At 41.0% G+C, this 19,654-nt stretch overlaps 1 protein-coding gene across 1 annotated transcript in view; it reads right to left on the reverse strand.

Moving 5' to 3' along the window:
* Positions 1–1,913: 1,913 nt before the first annotated feature.
* dhx29 (DEAH (Asp-Glu-Ala-His) box polypeptide 29) overlaps positions 1,914–19,654 on the reverse strand; it is a 37,942-nt gene continuing 20,201 nt past the window's right edge. The window contains exons 24-28 of the mRNA XM_056290526.1: positions 17,651–17,741; positions 17,252–17,548; positions 17,031–17,162; positions 16,112–16,208; positions 1,914–5,685 (exon numbers count right to left, since the gene is read on the reverse strand). Coding sequence (XP_056146501.1) covers positions 5,630–5,685; positions 16,112–16,208; positions 17,031–17,162; positions 17,252–17,548; positions 17,651–17,741 — 673 coding nt within the window. The 3' untranslated portion in view covers positions 1,914–5,629. The remainder of the gene's footprint in view (positions 5,686–16,111; positions 16,209–17,030; positions 17,163–17,251; positions 17,549–17,650; positions 17,742–19,654) is intronic.

The raw sequence follows: 19,654 nt of genomic DNA on the forward strand, positions 1-19,654 counted from the left end.
CGCTGTGCAACGGTGTACCTGGGCACGAAGGTTATGTGAAGCGTTGTGGGTTCTTACATGTTTATTTTCTAATGGCTAGGTTTCTGAGATGTAAAAAGGACTTACTATATGCTCTACAATTTAGTTAATATGTTAACACTTACTTGTTGTGTGAAAATGAAGATGTCCCGATAACCGTTCTGAACAATTTGTGAATGCATTGTACAGATCTTGTTTAAATTGCCAAAATTAGGGGAGCCAAATGGAAGATTTTTGCTTAGTGTGTTGGATGAAAAGTGTTTCCTTTGGAATGGCGTGTTAGTTGATCAAACAATTAATAATAACATGATGTAATAACTGTAAACGTCAAAGCTTATGGCACTGTCAGCAGAGTGAACTACTGTACACATGAACACGTTAATGACATTACTTTCTGAATTATATTTTGAAAGTATATCCTAGTTTATGGTCAGTAGCCTGTTTCTATGCGTACATGTTAACAGTATTTAACTTAAGACTAACAAAAGAAGATTTTGTTTGTCTCCTGTTTGGCCAATTTCACTTCCTCTTTTGGTACTGGTATAAGAATAGTATGAAGTCAATGAGCGGTGAGTGACAATGACATTTTTAGAGCTGGATAGAAAAAAAACAAAAACAGATTGTCGGGCATCCGGGAAGCGTAATAGCCTATTCTGTTGCCTACCGACATGGGGATCGCTGGTTCGAATTCCCTTGTTACCTCCGGTTTAGTCGGGCGTCCCTACAGACACAATAGGCCATGTCTGCGGGTGGGAAGCTGGATGTGGGTATGTGTCCTGCTCGCTGCACTAGCGCCCCCTCTGGTCGGTCGGGGCGCCTGTTCAGGCGGGAGGGGGAACTGGGGGGAATAGCATGAGCCTCCCACGCGCTACGTCCCCCTGGCGAAACTCCTCACTGTCAGGTGAAAAGATGCGGCTGGCGACGCCACATGAATCGGAGGAGGCATGTGGTAGTCTGCAGCCCTCCCCGGATTGGCAGAGGGGGTGGAGCAGCAACTGGGATGGCTCGGAAGAGTGGGGTAATTGGCCGGATACAAGTGGGGAGAAAAAAGGGGTGAAATTGCCGCCGGAGATCAGGGGTTCAAACCCCGGTTGAGACAAGTCTCCAGTAAGAGTCCGCCCGTAGCTTACGTTCCTAATGCCATATAAGCCAACTACCTCTCAGATGTATGTCGCTTTGGATTAAAGTGTCTGCTAAAAGATATTGTAAATTGTAAAACCTATCAGTTCATCATTGTTTTCAGTTGTTATGCCACTTTATTGTTTATAAGGGTGGGGATACCTGCAGTCAGTTGAGACTGAAGAGGTCACTTAGACGAGTGATGAAATGTTTCTCCCAATAAAGGTTGTGTCCAGATGAACTGATTCAACTTTCTGTGATTTCCTTACCTGGATTATTGAGCATGCATCAAGACACTCATCCAAGTGACTTGGTCAGTCTCAACTGACTGCAGGTATCCTCCAACCTTATAAACAGCACAACTGCATAACGACTGAAACCAACGATTGGTTTCATATGCGAATTGGCGTGACCGTTTGTATTTAGTTACACTGGCCATGTGTACTATTCACACAGGATTTGAGAATAGTTGCAATCACAGCATTATAAGATGGCGGCAGATGTACTCTTAGGCCCCAATTTGTATAAGAAACCGACCATTGGTTTCGATCGTTATGCAGCTGTGCCGTTTACAAGGTTGGGGGATACCTGCAGTCAGCTGAGACTGAGAAAGTCACTTGGATGAGTGATGAAACTTTTTTTCCCACTAAACGTTGTGTCCAGATGAACTAATTCACCTTTCTGTGATTTCCTGTCATCTTCCTAAACTATCTTTAATATGGATGCACTGATGTTAATTTTTCAGTGCCGATACCTATTTAAGTATCGGCTGATGTCAAATGTCCAATCAATTACTTTTGCTCAACAGTGCAGACTTTCAGTGTGTTCACATTACAAGTAAAGTGTAATTTTTCCCATGGGTTTACTTCACCTTTGAAGTGATCTTAAATATAGTACTGCTATGTCTGATCCGGTCTTTATCATGGCGGCTCGCCACAGTAAAATATAATGGAGAGGTGGGGGCACACTCATTGTGGATACCAGAAGTACTATTAAAAATACATTATATACAGGTTTCGGAGAGGCATGCTTTTTTTCCATGGTTTGAAAATCACATCAGAATATACAATGAATAACAATTATACAAAACACAACAAATATTTCCCCCCGATCTCCCTCCCACAACTCATCCCCACCAACTGAGTAGGGCCATAAAGGAAAAAAATGTAAAAAAAAAAGTAAATAGGTAAATAAAAAAAGTAAAGGGTGTGTCTTAGATTAATGTGCATGAGCTTGATGGTGCCCTACAACCCTCAGAACTTGTTCCCGCTGAAGTAGGTTACCAACATTAACATTATGCCTTAAGAAGTACATAAAAGGTCTCCAGATATCAAACGTATTTTGTTTACGTCTAACAATATACGTTATCTTTTCCATTGACATGTTTGAAGCCATTTCTTTAATCCACATTCTGATTCTTGGCCCATTAAAATTTTTCCAATTAAGAGAAATTATACATTTATCTTGTAATATACACATCTATGAATTTAAACTCTTTGCTTTGTAAGTGATGGTTGACAGGATATATATCCAGAATAAAAAGCTTAGGATCCAATGGTAAGTTCTTTGATCAAACTTGATCAAGCATAATTAATAATATCTAGCCAAAAGGGTTTCTTTCACACATTCCCATATACAGTTGCAGTGTCCCCCTTGCCTCATTACACTTGATACAGGTATTAGGAATGTTATCATTAAACTTGTGCAATTTAACAGGTGTTATGTATGTACGCATCAGCCATTTATACTGTATACGCTTCAAGCTACTGTTGAGTGTCTGCCTCTGAGCCTTCCTACATGTCTTACTCCAGTCTTCTAAAGATATTTCATCATCTACAGCTTCTTTCCATGAATAAGTTTTGATTCGGAGTATTCATCAGACCCAGATTCAAACAAGCCATACAAAGATGAAATTAAATCATGGCAATATCCTATAATGCTGCCTCTAATGAGGAAATGACAGGTATATCTAATGAATGGTTTTCAGATGAGGATATAAAGTTCCTAATTTGAAGATATTTGAAAAAGTGATTCTTTGGAATGTCATATTTAGTTGACATTTCTGCAAAGGACATAAGTACTTTATTTTCAATGTACATATCTTCCACTTTCTTTAACCCTTTTTCAGCACATAACCGAAATCCTGAGTTACATTTTCCTGGTTTAAAGTTAACATTACCCCAAATTGGACTGAAGCGTGACCAGGAGGAGTTTATGTTCAAATATTTACAAGAGTCAAACCAAATGTTAATCATATTCAACACAATAGAGTTGTCTATGTTTTTTCTCAGGTATTTACGACCTGCTGAATACAAATACAAGTGCAATGGTAAGCTTGGCATAACAGAACAAGATAAGTTGACTATTGGTGAATGCAAAAATGAGCTCATGGTAGCTGCTGAACAGCTGACACTATTGCTTGACAGTGATGGCAAGAACAGGAAAGAGACTTTCAAATACTGATGCTGACAGGGACAAAGCTGATGTATTGAAAGGTCTAATTCATGAGTTTGAAAGCAGATATGAATCCCTTAAGTCATGTGATCAATTTTTAATTTGTGATCCTTCAACTTGGCCTCGAGAAATGCAAGACCTCCACAGTTTTGGCAACATAACACTTACTAACATCCTCCAAAAAATATGAGGCCAGCTTGTCTGTTGACAGAGATTCCACTACATGAGGATGGATGTGTTTAAAGCAAGCAGGAAAACTTTTGGCAGCCTCCTCTGTGTATGACTTGGTCAACACAGTGAAGATAAGTAATACAGATCGTTACTCCAACATTCATAAAGTCCTTCTGTTGTCCCTTGCACTGTCCTTGAGCAGTGCTGTGTGTGAGAGTGGATTTTCACATCTCAATATGATACAAAGCAAGTACAGATCCTGCCTGTCAGACTCTCTCCTCTCATCCCTGATGCACATCCACTTGTCTAAGATGACAAGAGACTTTTGAGCCGAAGCCAGCTGTTGACTTATGGATGCAAACAGCTAATCACAGACTCAACAAGGGAGAAAGAAGTAGGCCTACATCTTCATCTGTCATGTTTGAAAGAGAGGAAGAGAGTGAGGAGAGCAGTCAGGAGGGTAGTGATGATGACAGCTTGTAGGATAACCATGCAACATACAGACTGAGTACCTAGAAACATCTCCAGGTGCTTCCTTGAGAACCGGACCAAAAAAGTTACATACACCACTGATGTTGAATGATTAACTTTGTATCCAGATATTTTTCCAAATTTATTAATAAGATCTACCAAAGCAAGAGAGGCAAGATTGAGATGGCTTGGACATGTGTGGAAGAGAGATGCTGGGTATATTGGGAGAAGGATGCTGAATATGGAGCTGCCAAGGAAGAGGAGAAGAGGAAGGCCAAAGAGGAGGTTTATGGATGTGGTGAGGGAAGACATGCAGGTGGGTGGTGTGACAGAGGAAGACGCAGAAGACAGGAAGAAATGGAAACGGATGATCCGTCTAAATGACCTTCTCGCATTCCATAAATGTCACTATGCATCCTTTGCTATAGCAAATGGTTCTATTGCAAGAATAAATAGCAATGGTGATAAAGGACTTCCTTGCGGGCAACCTCTAGAGATGTTAAAAGGTTTAGACACCAAATTATTGGTCAAAACTTCTGCAGTGAGCCCAGTACAAAGCAATCTAACTCATTCATAAAATGTAATCCCAAAGCCAAAGCAGGTAAGCACCTCAAATAGATAAGGCCATTCAACACAGTCAAAGGCCTTCTCTGCATCAAGTTTAAGGCCGTGTCTGTTGCCCCTCTCTGGCTGTTTAAAATATTGAGCACTCACCTAACATTGTGAAAATTTAAGAGGCTAACTGGGTGCATATTTTCACATTTTGTGTTTGGTTTTCCCGGTTTTGGAAGTAATATGACTAGGGCACCCCTCATGGATGTGGGGGGAAAACCATTCCTGAAGGACTCCTGAAACGTCTCCAAAAGAGGTGAAAGTAATTTAGACTACATTTTTTTTATAAATATGTACAGGGATGCTGTCTGGACCCACTGCTTTTCCAGCCTGCATACAGACAATCGCTTCTACAATTTCCAGTTTTGTTAATTCTCCATCTAATGCTCTACTTTCCTCTTCAGAAATTCTAGGAATATTAAGGTTGTTTAGGAATTCTGTCTTCATATCCAGGCTGGAAGAGCATTCAGAACTATACAATTTCCCATAGAAGACCCTAAAGGCCTCATTAATCTCTGCTGGGTCCACTACAATTCTACTTTGTGAAGTTTCAACGCAGTTAATAGACATTTCTGTTTGTTGTTGTTTAATGCACCATGCTAAATTTATCCCAGGCCTTTCTCCCTGGTCATAGTAGGACTGGTTGAGTCTCATTAAATTGACAACTGCTTTATTACCTGACAGTTAGGCATGCTTTCATAGGTACTTATATATATATATATGTGTGTGTGTGTGTTTTTTTTTTTTTTTTTTAATGACTGATACGTCCTTTGGTGGCTGGATATCACACAACATTCTCCATCTTGATCAACTCCAGAATCAAATGGATGGTCTTCTCATCTGCATTGGACAGGGAGAGAGATAAGAAATCAGATGCTGACAGAGCAGCTAAAATCAAATACAAGATCAAATACAAAATCAAAATCAAATACAAGATCAGCAAATGCTTCCTTCATTATGATTAAGCGCAGAGAAAAAATTCAGAATTTTACATCGGACACATTTAAGAATTTCGATTTTCAACAACTGAATGACCTGTTTGCTAGGGCTGCACAATATATCGATTCAGCATCGTCATCACGATGTGTGCATGTGCAATAGTCACATCGCAGGATGTGCAACATAAAGTAAGGCAAATGAACTCACTCAGGCTACAACTTTTTGCTGCTTGATACAAAAGGAAAACACGCATGGTTCTAATTTTCCATGACTAATCTAAAATAGAAGTCTGTTTAACATAAAAAAATTTACTCCGATTTAAAGGTTCTTGGATACACAGAATTTATTGTTAGCGAGCGACATGCAGGCTCTGCATGCACAGTGAACCACCAATCACAATCATTCTTTTTTTTCCACAATCTGTTTACTGAAAATTTTGGATAAAAAAGACAGACAATACAATAACATCTGGTCAATACAATGGTGATAAAGCAAAAATGAAAGTAGAAACAATACAACACCAAGCCAGGACCAAGACAAGACAAATACTACAAACCAAAAACAATCTAAGACTAAGGATATAAAATAAATTGATATTAAAATAAAGGCACAAAGATATATGTATAATGATAATAATAATGTCCATCCATCTATCTATTATCTGGACCGCTTATCCTGCTCTCAGGGTCACGGGGATGCTGAAGCCTATTCCAGCAGTCATTGGGCGGCAGGCAGGGAGACACCCTGGACAGGCCACCAGGCCAACACAGGGCTGACACACACACACACCCATTCATTCCTAGGGACAATTTAGTATGGCCAGTTGACCTGACTTATATGTCTTTGGACTGTGGGAGGAAACCGGAGCCCCCGGAGGAAACCCACGCAGACATGGGGAGAACATGCAAACTCCACACAGGATGACCCGGGGATGACCCACCAAGGTTGGACTACCCTGGGGCTCGAACCCAGGACCTTCTTGCTGTGAGGCGACCACGCTAACCACTGCGCCACTGTACCGCTGATAATAATAACATAAATATTAAAACATGAAATAATGGTTGTTGGTCGGTCTGCCGCCTGTCATGTCACAATTCCACATTAATGTTGTTAAAATACCTGCTTAATCATTCAGGGATATCTGGGAAGTCCAGTTCTTCTACATAATCAAAGAAGGGGTTCCATATCTTGCCAGATTTCCTCAGGGAGCCCTTCATTATGCATCTGATTCATTCCAGTTTTACAAAATGAAGGACTTCTCTTATCCATAGTATATGCAAAGATGTTGGCGATTTCCACTTGAGCAATACCAAGCATCTGGGAAGTAGGGTGACAAAGGCTGTAAAGCCTGCCTCTGGGGAAGAGCGTGGTACTGTAGGTGGAATTACATCGAACAATGCAATCATAGCATTAGGTTCAATTGATTTTCCCATAACCTTGACAGTGATCTAAAGATTTCCACCCAGTAGGATTGTAAAGCTGCATAAGACTAGAACATGTGTACATGGCTTGCTGGTGCTTGGCGACGCCTGCCGCACATTGGGTCTTTATAGATTTTAGACAGCCTAACTTTTTGTGAGGTGGGTGTGATGTACAATTTTGCACAGGATCAGTGCATGTTTTGCACAGATAGAAGATTTATGTACTTTACCAACAGCATCCCCCCAATTTTCCTCAGAGATGTCCTCTCCCAGCTCCATTCCCGAAAGTGCTTTAATGGAGTTTAAGGAACTAAATGTAAAGAATGGATCAGAGCATAGACAGATGACATCATTCCTTTCAGAACAGGTACTGACTTGAGGAATATGTCCAATGATGAATCAATGGGTAGGTTAGGAAACTGAGGAAATCAACTTCTAACAAAACTGGGTGTCTGTAGATACAGATTTTGAGGAGAAAAGACTGCCAAGGTAGGGGAAGTGACCAATGTTTTCAAGAATTTTGTTGTCCACTTTTATGGTGGGCTGTGTAGATGGCTGGTTGGGTGGAGGCTGATATAGGACCTGGGTCTTCTTGATGTTTAATGCTAGACCCAGGTCTTCTGCGGCATGTGCTGCAATGGTGTTGTCATCTTCATACTAAAGCTCCATGATGGTGGTGTTGCAGACTTTGCTCTTGGCCTTGAACCTATTAAGGTTGAAGAGCCTGCCATCAGTTCTGTATAGGACTGGAATCCCTCATGGCAGCTCTTCACCAATGGGGTGGAGTATGGCAGCAATAAAGATGGCAAACAGGGTGGGTGCGATGATGCATCCCTGTTTGACCCCTGTTTCCACAGTGACGGGCTCTGACTCAGAGCTGCTGTTGCTGAGCACTGGGACTGACATGCTGTCATGTAGAAGCCTCAATATTCTGATGTATTTGTCAAGGCAACCATATCTTGATAGTATGCACCACAGAGCCTGACGGTCTACTGAGTCAAAGGCCTTTGTCAGGTCTATGAAAGCCATGTACAAAGGCTGCCTTTGTTCATGGCATTTTTCCTGGAGTTGGTGTGCTGTAAATATTATGTCTGCTGTACCTCTGGATGGGTGGAACCCACATTCAGATTCTGGGAATACTTCCACAGCCAGTGTTCGCAGTCGGTTTGTGAGGATGCAAGCGAGGACTTTGCTTGCATATTGTTGACAGGAGTGAGATGCCCCTGTAGTTTCCACATTCCACCTTCCCACCCTTTCTTGAATATGGCCACTATTAGAGCATCCCTGAGCTCTGAGGGAAGTTCTCCTTTTTCCCAGACCTTGAGGAGGAGGGTGTGGATGTGGTACAGGAGCTCTGGTCCACCTCCCTTTAAGATCTCTGCTGCGATCCCATCTGGACCCCTGGCCTTGTTGTTCTTTAGGCTCCTGATGGCATATTGAACCTCTGTCATGGTGGGAGGTTCCCCAATTTCTTCTCTGATGGGACTCCAGGGAATTTGGCTGGCAATGTCTGGTTCAGCTGTGCTGTTGTGGTTGCGGAGTTCCTGGAAGTAATGGACTCATTGTCCTTCAGCAGCTCCTGCCCATCCTTTGAGCACAGGGAGTTTAAGCCACGGTTGCTTGGACCATAGACAGCCTTGGTAGTGCTGATATATCATTTTATCATCCTGTTTCAACGTTATGTCCTTCTCTCGCTCTGATGTGCGACTGTTTTTTCACGTCTCTCCCCCCGTGTATGTGAGTGGTGTGAAGTGAGTCTCTCTTATGTGCATGTATAGTCTGTCCTCCTGTCAGGTCTACATGGCGATGGTGGTCATGTGGCTCAGGTCCTAGGCTGTTCTGGTGGCACATGCACACTGGCTGGCATCCTGCTCATCATATTCTTCATATATCTAATAATTCCATTATAATTATGTTATCCTCTTATGTGTTGTATTCTGTAAATCAGGAATCAGGAACACTATTAGAATTAAATTATTAATTACACTGTTTACACACAACATCCATTGCATGTCTGTAGGTCTTGGGAGATAGCTCCCTCCTCTGTTACTGTCCATGAGGTTTCCTGCTATTTTTTCTCCCTGTTCAAGTTTTTTTTTTTTTAAGGAGTTGTTCCGTATCTGATGCGAGGGTCTAAGGACAGGATGTTGTACTGCTGTAAAGCTCACTGAGGCAAATTTGTAATTTTTGATAACGGGCTCCACAAATAAAAATAAATAAACGGACTAGTACAGACCAATCACGTTTGAGTAGGTGGCGATTCCTACTGGAACACGCTTTGGCTGCATGTTGATAACAGTTCATGTGGGCAGCAAAAGAGGTGAAATGCATTGGCTAAAATATTGTCTGGACCTAACACACGTACAAAAAGTATCGATGTTTGTGTATTATGTGGCGAAACATTCGAATCGTGCCAAATACTTGTAAAACAATCCGGTTGTAGCCATCGTCTCTCAACTCCAACTTCATTCTTGAGTCTCAAGTTGCTAATCCGTCCATTAAAACTGATATGTGCATGGAAGAGAAAGTCTTCATAGGAAATGGAAGCGAGCAGCCAGTTGTCAGGTGATTTAACTTGTGGGTTCCGAGATTTTCAGTTGCCTAATTATGTAGAATGGCGATGGCTGATGGGAACAAGCCGGAGATTTCGTTGCGTAAACCAGTTGAAACCAGTTTTAACTTCTTTCACATCTTTTCCACAAAAGGAAAGAAATAATCAAGGTAAACGTGATCCTGTAATCAGCCTCCAGTTGAACAGCGGCTCTTAATGACAGGGCTGTTATTATTTGGTCTTAGTGACCTTAGGAGTCCTCTCGATTACTCTTAATGTTTAGCTGATTTAGGAGCTAGTTTTAGAACTAAAATGCTTCATGAATCTTAGCTAAAAAACTTAGAGGAGTCTTAAAATTAGGACTGACACACCCATTATTTTTAGGATTTCCACCAATCAGACAGTGAGGAGCTACTTTTAGCTTTAAGATGGTTCATGAATATAGCCTAAGAACTACAGGAAAGGTCTTATATTCATTAACTAAATACATAAACACTTTAAAAAAAAAAACGAAATTAACCAATCTGGAGGCCCATTGCAAGTTAACCAAGTCAGTAGTCTTTTCAGTTGAAAGGCCTAAGCCTCCTCTCCCATGTGATGTATAATATAAGCTGCCTTGACAGACCGACAAAACTCCTTAGCACATTCTGTTATATGGCAGGTTGTAAATTCTAACACTTATGCATATACTTTCTACTGCCATATTCATTGCTCTGTAAGTATTTATTAGACCAAGCAATAGACTCAGTAATTCTCAATATCTCAATTTTTCAAAGAAAGAATTTCCATGATAAGAGACAAAATATAGGAGCAAATCAATACCAATCTTAAATCCGTCAAGGTTTCCCGGACTGTATCGGTACCTTAAATGTGACTTAAGGAGGCTGACTAATAAATTACCCTTCAGTCATGAAGAAAATGATGGAAAAGAAGCATAGCTTGACCGTAAGACTTTTAAATCACAGCATATGTTGATTATTTGCATTTTTATTAAAATATAGTGATGCTATAAAAATGGAGCCGCGATCTATTCTGCAAAAGGATACAGCATTTGCACTCTTTTGGTTGTGAATAAAAAGGGGCCGTGCCTATAGTCCCCGGGTCCTATAGGACCCTTTCGAAAAAAAAGGGTCCCATATTCCCCGTTTTCCCCTAAAAAGGTCCTATAATCCCGGTTGCAATAGACACCGGGGAACATAGAACCCTCTTTTGGAAAAAGGGTCCTATATTCCCCGCTGTTTCCAGGGGAACATAGGACCTTTTTCCAAATAAAGGGTCCTATATTCCCCGCCATTGCCAATCAAGGAACAAACCGGGGAACTTAGAACCCTTTTTGCAAATTATTTCCTTAACGGGTCCAAAATAATAAAAACTGGGATCATGGCTGAGTTGTAGGCTACGACAATCTATTCCTCCGCTGATTAAATTAGGCCGTATTACCATTGTTGCCTGTTGTATATCGCAGGCCACCTTGAGTGCGTATCCAAATTCGGCCTAGAGGAGGCTGTAATTTGCTTTATTGTTATTTCTTACCAATATTTACTGCAGTAGGCCTAGTTAGTTGGCTTTCCGGCTCAGCATGGACAGTCGGCAATCAACGCAAGTTTGTCTTGCAGTAGGCCCGCCTACCAGTATAACCTAGCCATTTCCACCTTCGCTCAAAGTTCAATTTGCACAGCACTGGACACTTCAGCCACTTTCTTGTACTTTGCAGTTCGTTTTCCATATTAAATCACTTGGCAGACTTTCTTTCAAAAAGACTTTAATGATGAACTTTTTAGGCAGAGAACTTAGACCAGGACTTGGAATTTAGGACCAGCACAAAGTATCCATCAACGGGGGCCGCCTACCTTACACAATAGGCTAATTGCCTAATAATAATAATATGTGCTTCTCAAAAAACTAAAGGCTTGTGGAGGTGCTAAACCAAAAACATGAATCAAAGACGAACATCAAAGGATGTAAGGTAACACTCACCAAATGGTAAAAAAATAACAGAGGCAGTCCTCTATTTCACCATTTTATTGTTTGGCATCAGTCATTAAGGTTTCTGAAGAAGACCACCCGGCCAAGTTAATGACTGATGCCAAACAATGAAATGGTAAAATAGAGAATTGTGTCTTTTTTTTCATTTGATGAGTGCTACCTTACATCCTTTGATGTTCTTCTTTAATAATAATAATAATAATAATAGTAATAGTAATAATATCAATAATAATATCAATAATAATAATAATAATAATAACAACAGCCTAATAATAATAATAATGATAATAATAATAATAATAATAATAGCCTAATTATAAAAGAGGCCTGATAACAAGTAACAATTACAGGCATAATACTATCAATAGTAACACTGATAATAGGCTATTAATAACAAAATGCTTCTAGTAAAAGCTTGGCTGAAAAAGGGTTGGTCTATGGCAGAAGCCCCCCAGAAAAGGCATGGTCTAAAACAAAAATCTCCAAGGCCTAACTAGCCTAACGTTAAGGCTTTTTTCTTCTTCAAAAAAGCAAAATGAGTAGTCCTAGTCCATTAGGCTACTCAACAAAGAGGGGCTAAAACCCTGGATTTGACGTTGCCAACGCTGCAGGACCCTTTGTGCATTATAGATCCTTCTGATTGGGACTGTTGGCTCCCTCGCAACTTCTGCAATCACCCCCTGTCGGAATTCTGCACGGTGCACCATTTCTCCGTCAGGGGGATGCACGTGTTCCCCAACATCGTGCACAATAATGTTAGCATCCACGTCCTCCACTTCAAATCTATTTGTGATCAGTGGCACTCTACAGTTCCACCTCCAGCACCTCCATCTAATGGTGTCTTGATTGGTGCAGTGCTTCTGATATCTGAAGTTCTCATGTACCAACACTTTGCCCCCTCGATCACCATCCATAACTATCGCCATTGTTTGTCTTCTTGTAGGCTAGTAAGCACATGACAGTGAGTCCACGAGTTATCGCCGATAACAACCGATTGTTGCAAATAGTTGCAAGTTGGCAGGCGGTTTAGACATTGGTGAACTTTGATCATGTGGTTTAGAACGCCAGGAAACTTGCGTGCAGATGACCACACATCCACGACAAGTTTTAAATGATCCAAACTCGAAATCATGTGTGCATTTGGCTATTTATAAATTATTTTTCGAGCAATATGTGTTTTGTGATTCAGCTTTAGCGTTGTTGATTAGCCTTTCATTCATATTTTGTCAAAAAGGCTTATTCATTAGCCTAGGGCCTAGGCCTATGTCCCGTTATTTCTGTAGCATACAGCATACTAGAATCTTAAGAGACCAGGCAGATATTGTTATTATTTTATTGTTATTACCATGCTATATTAGCCTACTTTATAATTATAAATATTTCAATTATCCAATTTTTAGCATTTCTAATATAAGGCTATATTGTTATTATCATTATTATCATCATCATCATCATCATCATTATTATTATTAGGCTATTATCATTATTATTATTATTATTATTATGTTATTATTATTATTATTATCATTACAATTATGATGCTTAAAGGGCCTTACTGAGCAGATGGTTTCTATCTAATATCTGTCAGATGCTTTTCCCAATAAGCTGGTGTGGTTATGATGGGAACGACGGCTTTCTAGGGAACATAGAAGAAGTGGGTCGGAATTGGCCTATTGTCGGTATCAGCCAGCTTACGCAGGAGTCTATCCCTGGTACAATGCGCTAGACCTCTGGGAGATGGACTGCTGAGGACGGAACACAACACCTATCCTCAGCTCCCAGCACTTCTCGCACAATGTGCTACTCATACGCTGAGTTGGCGGCACCCGGGATTGAACTCACGACCTTGCGATCCATAGGCGAGAGCTCTACCGACTGAGCTATGCCCGGGTACAATTGCCCAAGGAACAAAGGCTTACTATATTACATTCAGACACAGACGAGCCAGCTCACCTCCTCGGCGAGGCGCATTTTCCTCGATAAGTGACACATTTCACGCATAAATATCAGAGAACTACCGGGGTGGGTTATGCGCCCAAATATAGGCTATAGCCTAATAAGTTGAAATAGGTTTAGTGTCGAAAGTTTCCACATACTTTAGCCAACCTGGACTTTGTGAATTCGTTTTTGTGATATAAAAATAGAAATCGTATGATTCATTGTCTTCTTAATAATCTGCCCTAAATAATGCATTATTGAAAATGCACTTTTTGCGCCAAACAGCGTCAAACCTGCTGACCGGATAACATAGGACCTTTCTTTATAAATAGGGTCCTATGTTCCCCGGGTGCCCTAGGGGAACATAGGACCCTTTTTATAAAGAAAGGTCCTATGTTCCCCTGCACATACAAAACGGGGAACATAGGACCCTTTTGGGGAAAAGTGGGGAATATAGGGCCCTCTGTATACAAAAAGGTCCGATATTCCCCAGTCTCATACAAAGCGGGGAACATAGGACCCGGGGACTATAGGACCCGGGGACTATAGGGAGGACCCCAATAAAAATACTTTGTATCTGGCAAACAAGCTGGTGAAACACTAGCCTTAAGACTGAAATGATTGAGAACAGACAGGCAATTCCTAGTGCACCTGACAAGGCTTGATCATTAAGCTCCAAACAAAAACAGCATCAAGCATCTGGCGTTTTATTGCAAACTTCTAAATAAAAATACTTAAGAAGTGAAACAGAAGTGGGATATTTTTCCAGCAATATTACTTTGCCAACCCAAAGTGAGTAGGGCAGGAATTTTATGGAGCTGCATATCCAGGAAACTCAAATAAAATCTACCACCTAAGCCCTCTCAACTGGTGAAACATCGCTCGCACAATAGGTACAAATGTTTATAGGATATCTATCTCTGCTTCTGACCTTGATAATCAATAATATATTAACTAACCAATCTGTCACCAATCATAAACCAAGCCACCATTTCCCCATTACAAAAACTAGGCAAGGACTGTTTAATATAAGTTCATATTTTTTTACTTCTAAACCTTTTAAACAATGAGTATAATCTGTTTACTCTAACACATATTGACCTGACTGGCTTTACAAGCCTTGCCTCAAATATAAGGAGGCTCTTCCATGTTATGGCAAGGGCGAGAGAAGCCTTTGAGAGGATAGGATAACATTATTTGTTATATGCGCCACTTGATCATGAACCAGCAGCTCTGTTAAAATCAATGATGTGATATCTGAACCATTTCATGTTTATCAGTCTAAATACCAAGGCTGTCCAGTATTATCAGTTAGACCAGAAGGGCTGGCTGTACACCCCACACACCTTGGAGGACCCAACCCCCAATCGAACCCTTTGTTGTTGAATGCCAGTGTATAGTTTCGTATTGCATTGTCATGCAGCATAGTAGTGCATTTTGTTTTACTTTGTGGAATGTGGTGTTTCATTAGGTGCAACGTTGTGAATGAAGTTACATGGTATGGGAGCGTTCAAGTGTATATTTTGTGTTATAATGTGTATTGTGAAAGTAAACTAACATGAAACATTAGGAGTTAGTATTTATTCATCGTGTATTTGTTTCTTTATGCCTGTGTTACTATGTTGGCCAAATAATAAAGTATATCAAATCAAATCAAAATATCAAATCAAATATGCCTTAAAGGAGGTGGTGTTATGTGGTACCAGGGGCTGCCATGAGATAAATCATACAGGGAGATCTTCGAAGGGCCCTGAGTCTCGGGTTTCTGTTTTATAGGTTGAATAATCCCCAAGAAGCCGATCATTTAAGACTTCTTTGTTCTTCTTTGTCTTGTTGAAAACTATAAAGACAGTGAGCTCTTCTCTCCTTGGTGAGACAACCCCCTTTAAGTTCAGTGTCAAAGTATTTCTCCCCAATATACTATATATTTTAATCTTCAACCTGTCAGTATTTTGCGTGTTAGTTCATGATTATTGAGTGTTTTCAGGCAATTCCATGACATTCTATTAGATTGTCTGTTGTGGTATACATATATTATTTATTTTAAAAGATATAAATGAAAAAGATGAAACATTAGTAGTTTGCAGTAATATATTTAACATAATTCCTGAATTGGGACCATTGTACCAGATCAGCTAATTTTTTTTTGGAGTATTTGTTGCATTTTGTTTTTCTTAGCCCAAATATACTGAAGGTGAATAGAATTGTTATTTCTTGAACCCTATTCCAAAAAGTTTCAACATTTTATGATTTCTTTTTAATGATGTAGAGAACATAACGGTAGCTTATTTCGAAATAGCTCACCTTCAGTTTCCATTCATCTCTTTGACATTAGTAACTTTCCTGCTGACATGCTTTTTATTCTCGGTCCCTTCTCTTTAAGAATAAATGACCTCTGTGTGTAGTGTAAGTATATAAGATCTACATTTACCTTCCAGGTTCATGTTAGGTTTCTCTAGTTTCTTTTCTAGCAGTGAGTCCATCAACTTCCTCAGGTGTTTGAAGATCACACCAATCCTCACTGGAGCCTGAAGGAGCCAGCATAGAGTACATAAAATAAACAATGAGGAAGATAAACATTTCAACTTGAATTTGTCACCTTTTTTTCTTCTTCTGTATTTCCCCCCCTTTTCTCTCCGGCTTTACCCGGCCAAATACCAGACTCTTCCGAGCCGTACCAGTTGTTGCTCCACCCCCTCTGCCGAGCCAGGGAGGGCTGCAGACTATTACATGCCTCCTTCGATACACGTGGCGTCACCAGCCACTTCTTTTCACCTGACAGTGAGGAGTTTCGCCAGGGGGACATAGTGCGTGGGAAGATCACGCTATTCCCCCCAGTTCCCCCTCCCTCCCGAACAGGCACCCCGACCGTCCAGAGGAGGCGCTAGTGCAGCGACCAGCACACATACCCACATCCGGCTTCCCACCTGCAGACATGGCCAATTGCGTCTGTAGGGACGCCCGACCAAGCCGGAGGTAACACGGGGATTCGAAATGGCAATCCCCGTGTTGGTGGGCAACAGAATATGCTACCCGGATGTCACATTTTTGATGGTTCAAGGCTGCAGTGTTTTGTTTTTGTTAATTTTTCTCTTCTCAACCACACCTCTACACTAGATGAATGTTGTTTTTTGTTGCCGTTGTAGTGAACAATCAGTTGGTTACATCGAACCTTGGTTAGTAGGGTAAATGTACTGTTCCAGTTCTTATTTTTGACTTACAATGTCAAGTTCTCAAGGGCACAGCACTTGCTACAGATTGGGGGAAAATTTGTCAGTACAGTCAATGTGACAAAAAAATCCAAGTTAGTTTAAATACAATACTGAAGCAAATCCTTAGTGCCCTCTGACCTGGAAGTGTATCCATCCATCCAGGGTGATGAGTCGTTCTCTGTGCTGAACATCTATGTCCCCTCCAAACAGCAGCATAGGGAAGGGTGATATTAGAGTTGTGTCTCGCAGATAGATCTTGGTGTACTTGACCTGAAGACAGAAATTCACAAACATGGTAAATTACTAGATATTACACGCATGTATACTTGTGCGTGCAAACACACATTCTTTGAACATACCTTTTCTTGGTACAGCAGCCAGCCATGTGTCTGTAAGCTGCGGTTGACAGATGAAGGGTGGACCTGGGCCTTGCCTTGGGGGGTTTCTACCATGCAGGCAATCTTCTCCAGGACATCTACAGAGGGTGTACAAAGGACTCGGGCCACACTGTCATAAAGTCCAGCTGTCAGCACAGCATTAAGGACAGAAATTTGCTGTTTGGACAGAGTAGATGTCTGGGATTTAAAAGGACGAGATGAGCGAGAAGACCAGAAACCTGCCTGCTCCATCATCTTCATCAGCTCGTGCTTCATATCCTAATGAGGGGTGGGAGTTAAGACATGCTGCATCAAAATAGGAGAGAAAGTATGGAGCTCTTGTACTCTTTATGTGACTGTGCATGAAATGTCTTGAGTTACCTCTATTGTGATGAGTGCTGTGCGGTTAAGAAAATGTTTTCGACAGAAGGACATTTCTGTTCTCGGTCCTTCCATCTGGGACTTCTTCCACCTGAAAAAATAACAGTTAAACACAAGAAAATAAGGCAACAATCAGTACACAACTGGAATAGTGGTTGAGCTATGAAGATGACCAACACCTTTGACCAACAGTCAAATCTAGTGCAACATATCTTTGATAATTTAGTCTGGGAAATTTCTAAATAACTGTCATTAATAGTAACCAGGACTCCTTTTGGTATATCTAAAATAACTTCACAATAGCTTGAATTTTTTTGAGAAAATGGCAGCAGCTCTTAAAATGCATTGTCAGGTCAATGGGGACCCAAACTATTTCTTTTGCAGGTAATTGAAATCCTTTTAAATAGTTCCAGTCTTAGTTGTATTCTACTCTTACTATAGCAAGTTTTTCATGCTATTAATAGAAGTAGTTTGGGCACCTAAATACTTAACTTGCATTGCATGTTTTTGGAAAACCTGAAAGGAATCTCCATTTGTGCTCAATTTAAGAGCCTTCTAACAATCCCAAACACATACTTTGAGGAAAATGTTAAACCGGTTTTAATTCTTAAACTGCATACTTTGTTAAAAGAAACACTCAGCGATAGGAAAAATGCTCAACAAATAAGGAGCAAAATAATCCAGTGAGTCAAGTAAATTCTTTATGAGACAGTACATGCCTGTTTCATGCCATAAGCAATCATCAGCTGTCAACCCTGCATACTTATTTCATGCATACTAATTTTATGCATGCACTAATGCATGTAGTATAAATACATTACTGCACTTATACTAATACTGCGTACCTATTTATTTCAACTTAAAGATATGGGCAACCAAACTTTCTCATACAAACAATCTATACCCTAAGTCTACTACTACTACTACTTTCGGCTGCTCCAGTTAGGGTCGCCACAGCGGATCATCTGTTTCCATCTCTTCCTGTCCTCTGCATCGTCCTCTGTCACACCACCCACCTGCATGTCCTCTCTCACCACATCCATAAACCTCCACTTTGGCCTTCCTCGTTTCCTCTTCCCTGGCAGCTCCATATTCAGCGTCCTTCTCCCAATACACACAGCATATCTCCTCCACACATGTCCTAGCCATCTCAATCTTGCCTCTCTTGCTTTGTCTCCAAACCGTCCAACCTGAGCTGTCCCTCTAATATACTCGTTCCTAATCCTGTCCTTCTTCGTCATTCCCAACGAAAATCTTAGCATCTTCAACTCTGCCGCCACCAGCTCTGCCTCCTGTCTTTTGTCAGTGCCACTGTCTCCAAACCATATAACATAGCTGGTCTCACAACCATCTTGTAAACCTTCCCTTTAACTCTTGCTGGTACCCTTCTGTCGCAAATCCCTCCTGACACTCTTCTCCACCCACTCCACTCTGCCTGCACTCTCTTCTTCACCTCTCTTCTGCACTTCTAGTTACTTTGGACAGTTGACCCCAGATATTTAAACTCATATGCCTTCATCACCTCTACTCCTTGCATCGTCATTATTCCACTGTCCTCCCTCTCATTCACGCATATGTATTCCATCTTGCACCTACTGACTTTCTTGCTCTTCTCTCCAGGGCATACCTCGAACCTCTCTAGGCTCTCAACCTGCACCCTACTCTCGCTACAGATCACAATGTCATCCGCACACATCATACTCCACGGAGACTCCTGCCTGATCTCATCCGTCAACCTGTCCATCATCCCTGCAAACAAGAAAGGGCTCAGAGCCGATCCTTGATGTAATCCCATCGCCACCTTGAACCCACCTGTCATTCCAACTGCATACCTCACCACTGTCACACTTCCCTCATACATATCCTGTACCACTCCTATACATACTTCTCTGCAGATCCCAACTTTCTCATCTCATACAATACCACACCTCCTCTCTCGGCACCCTGTCATATGCTTTCTCTAAATCCACAGACACAATGTAACTCCTTCTCACCTTCTCTATA

Source organism: Lampris incognitus, chromosome 12 (assembly GCF_029633865.1).
Source record: "Lampris incognitus isolate fLamInc1 chromosome 12, fLamInc1.hap2, whole genome shotgun sequence".
Taxonomy (NCBI): domain Eukaryota; kingdom Metazoa; phylum Chordata; class Actinopteri; order Lampriformes; family Lampridae; genus Lampris; species Lampris incognitus.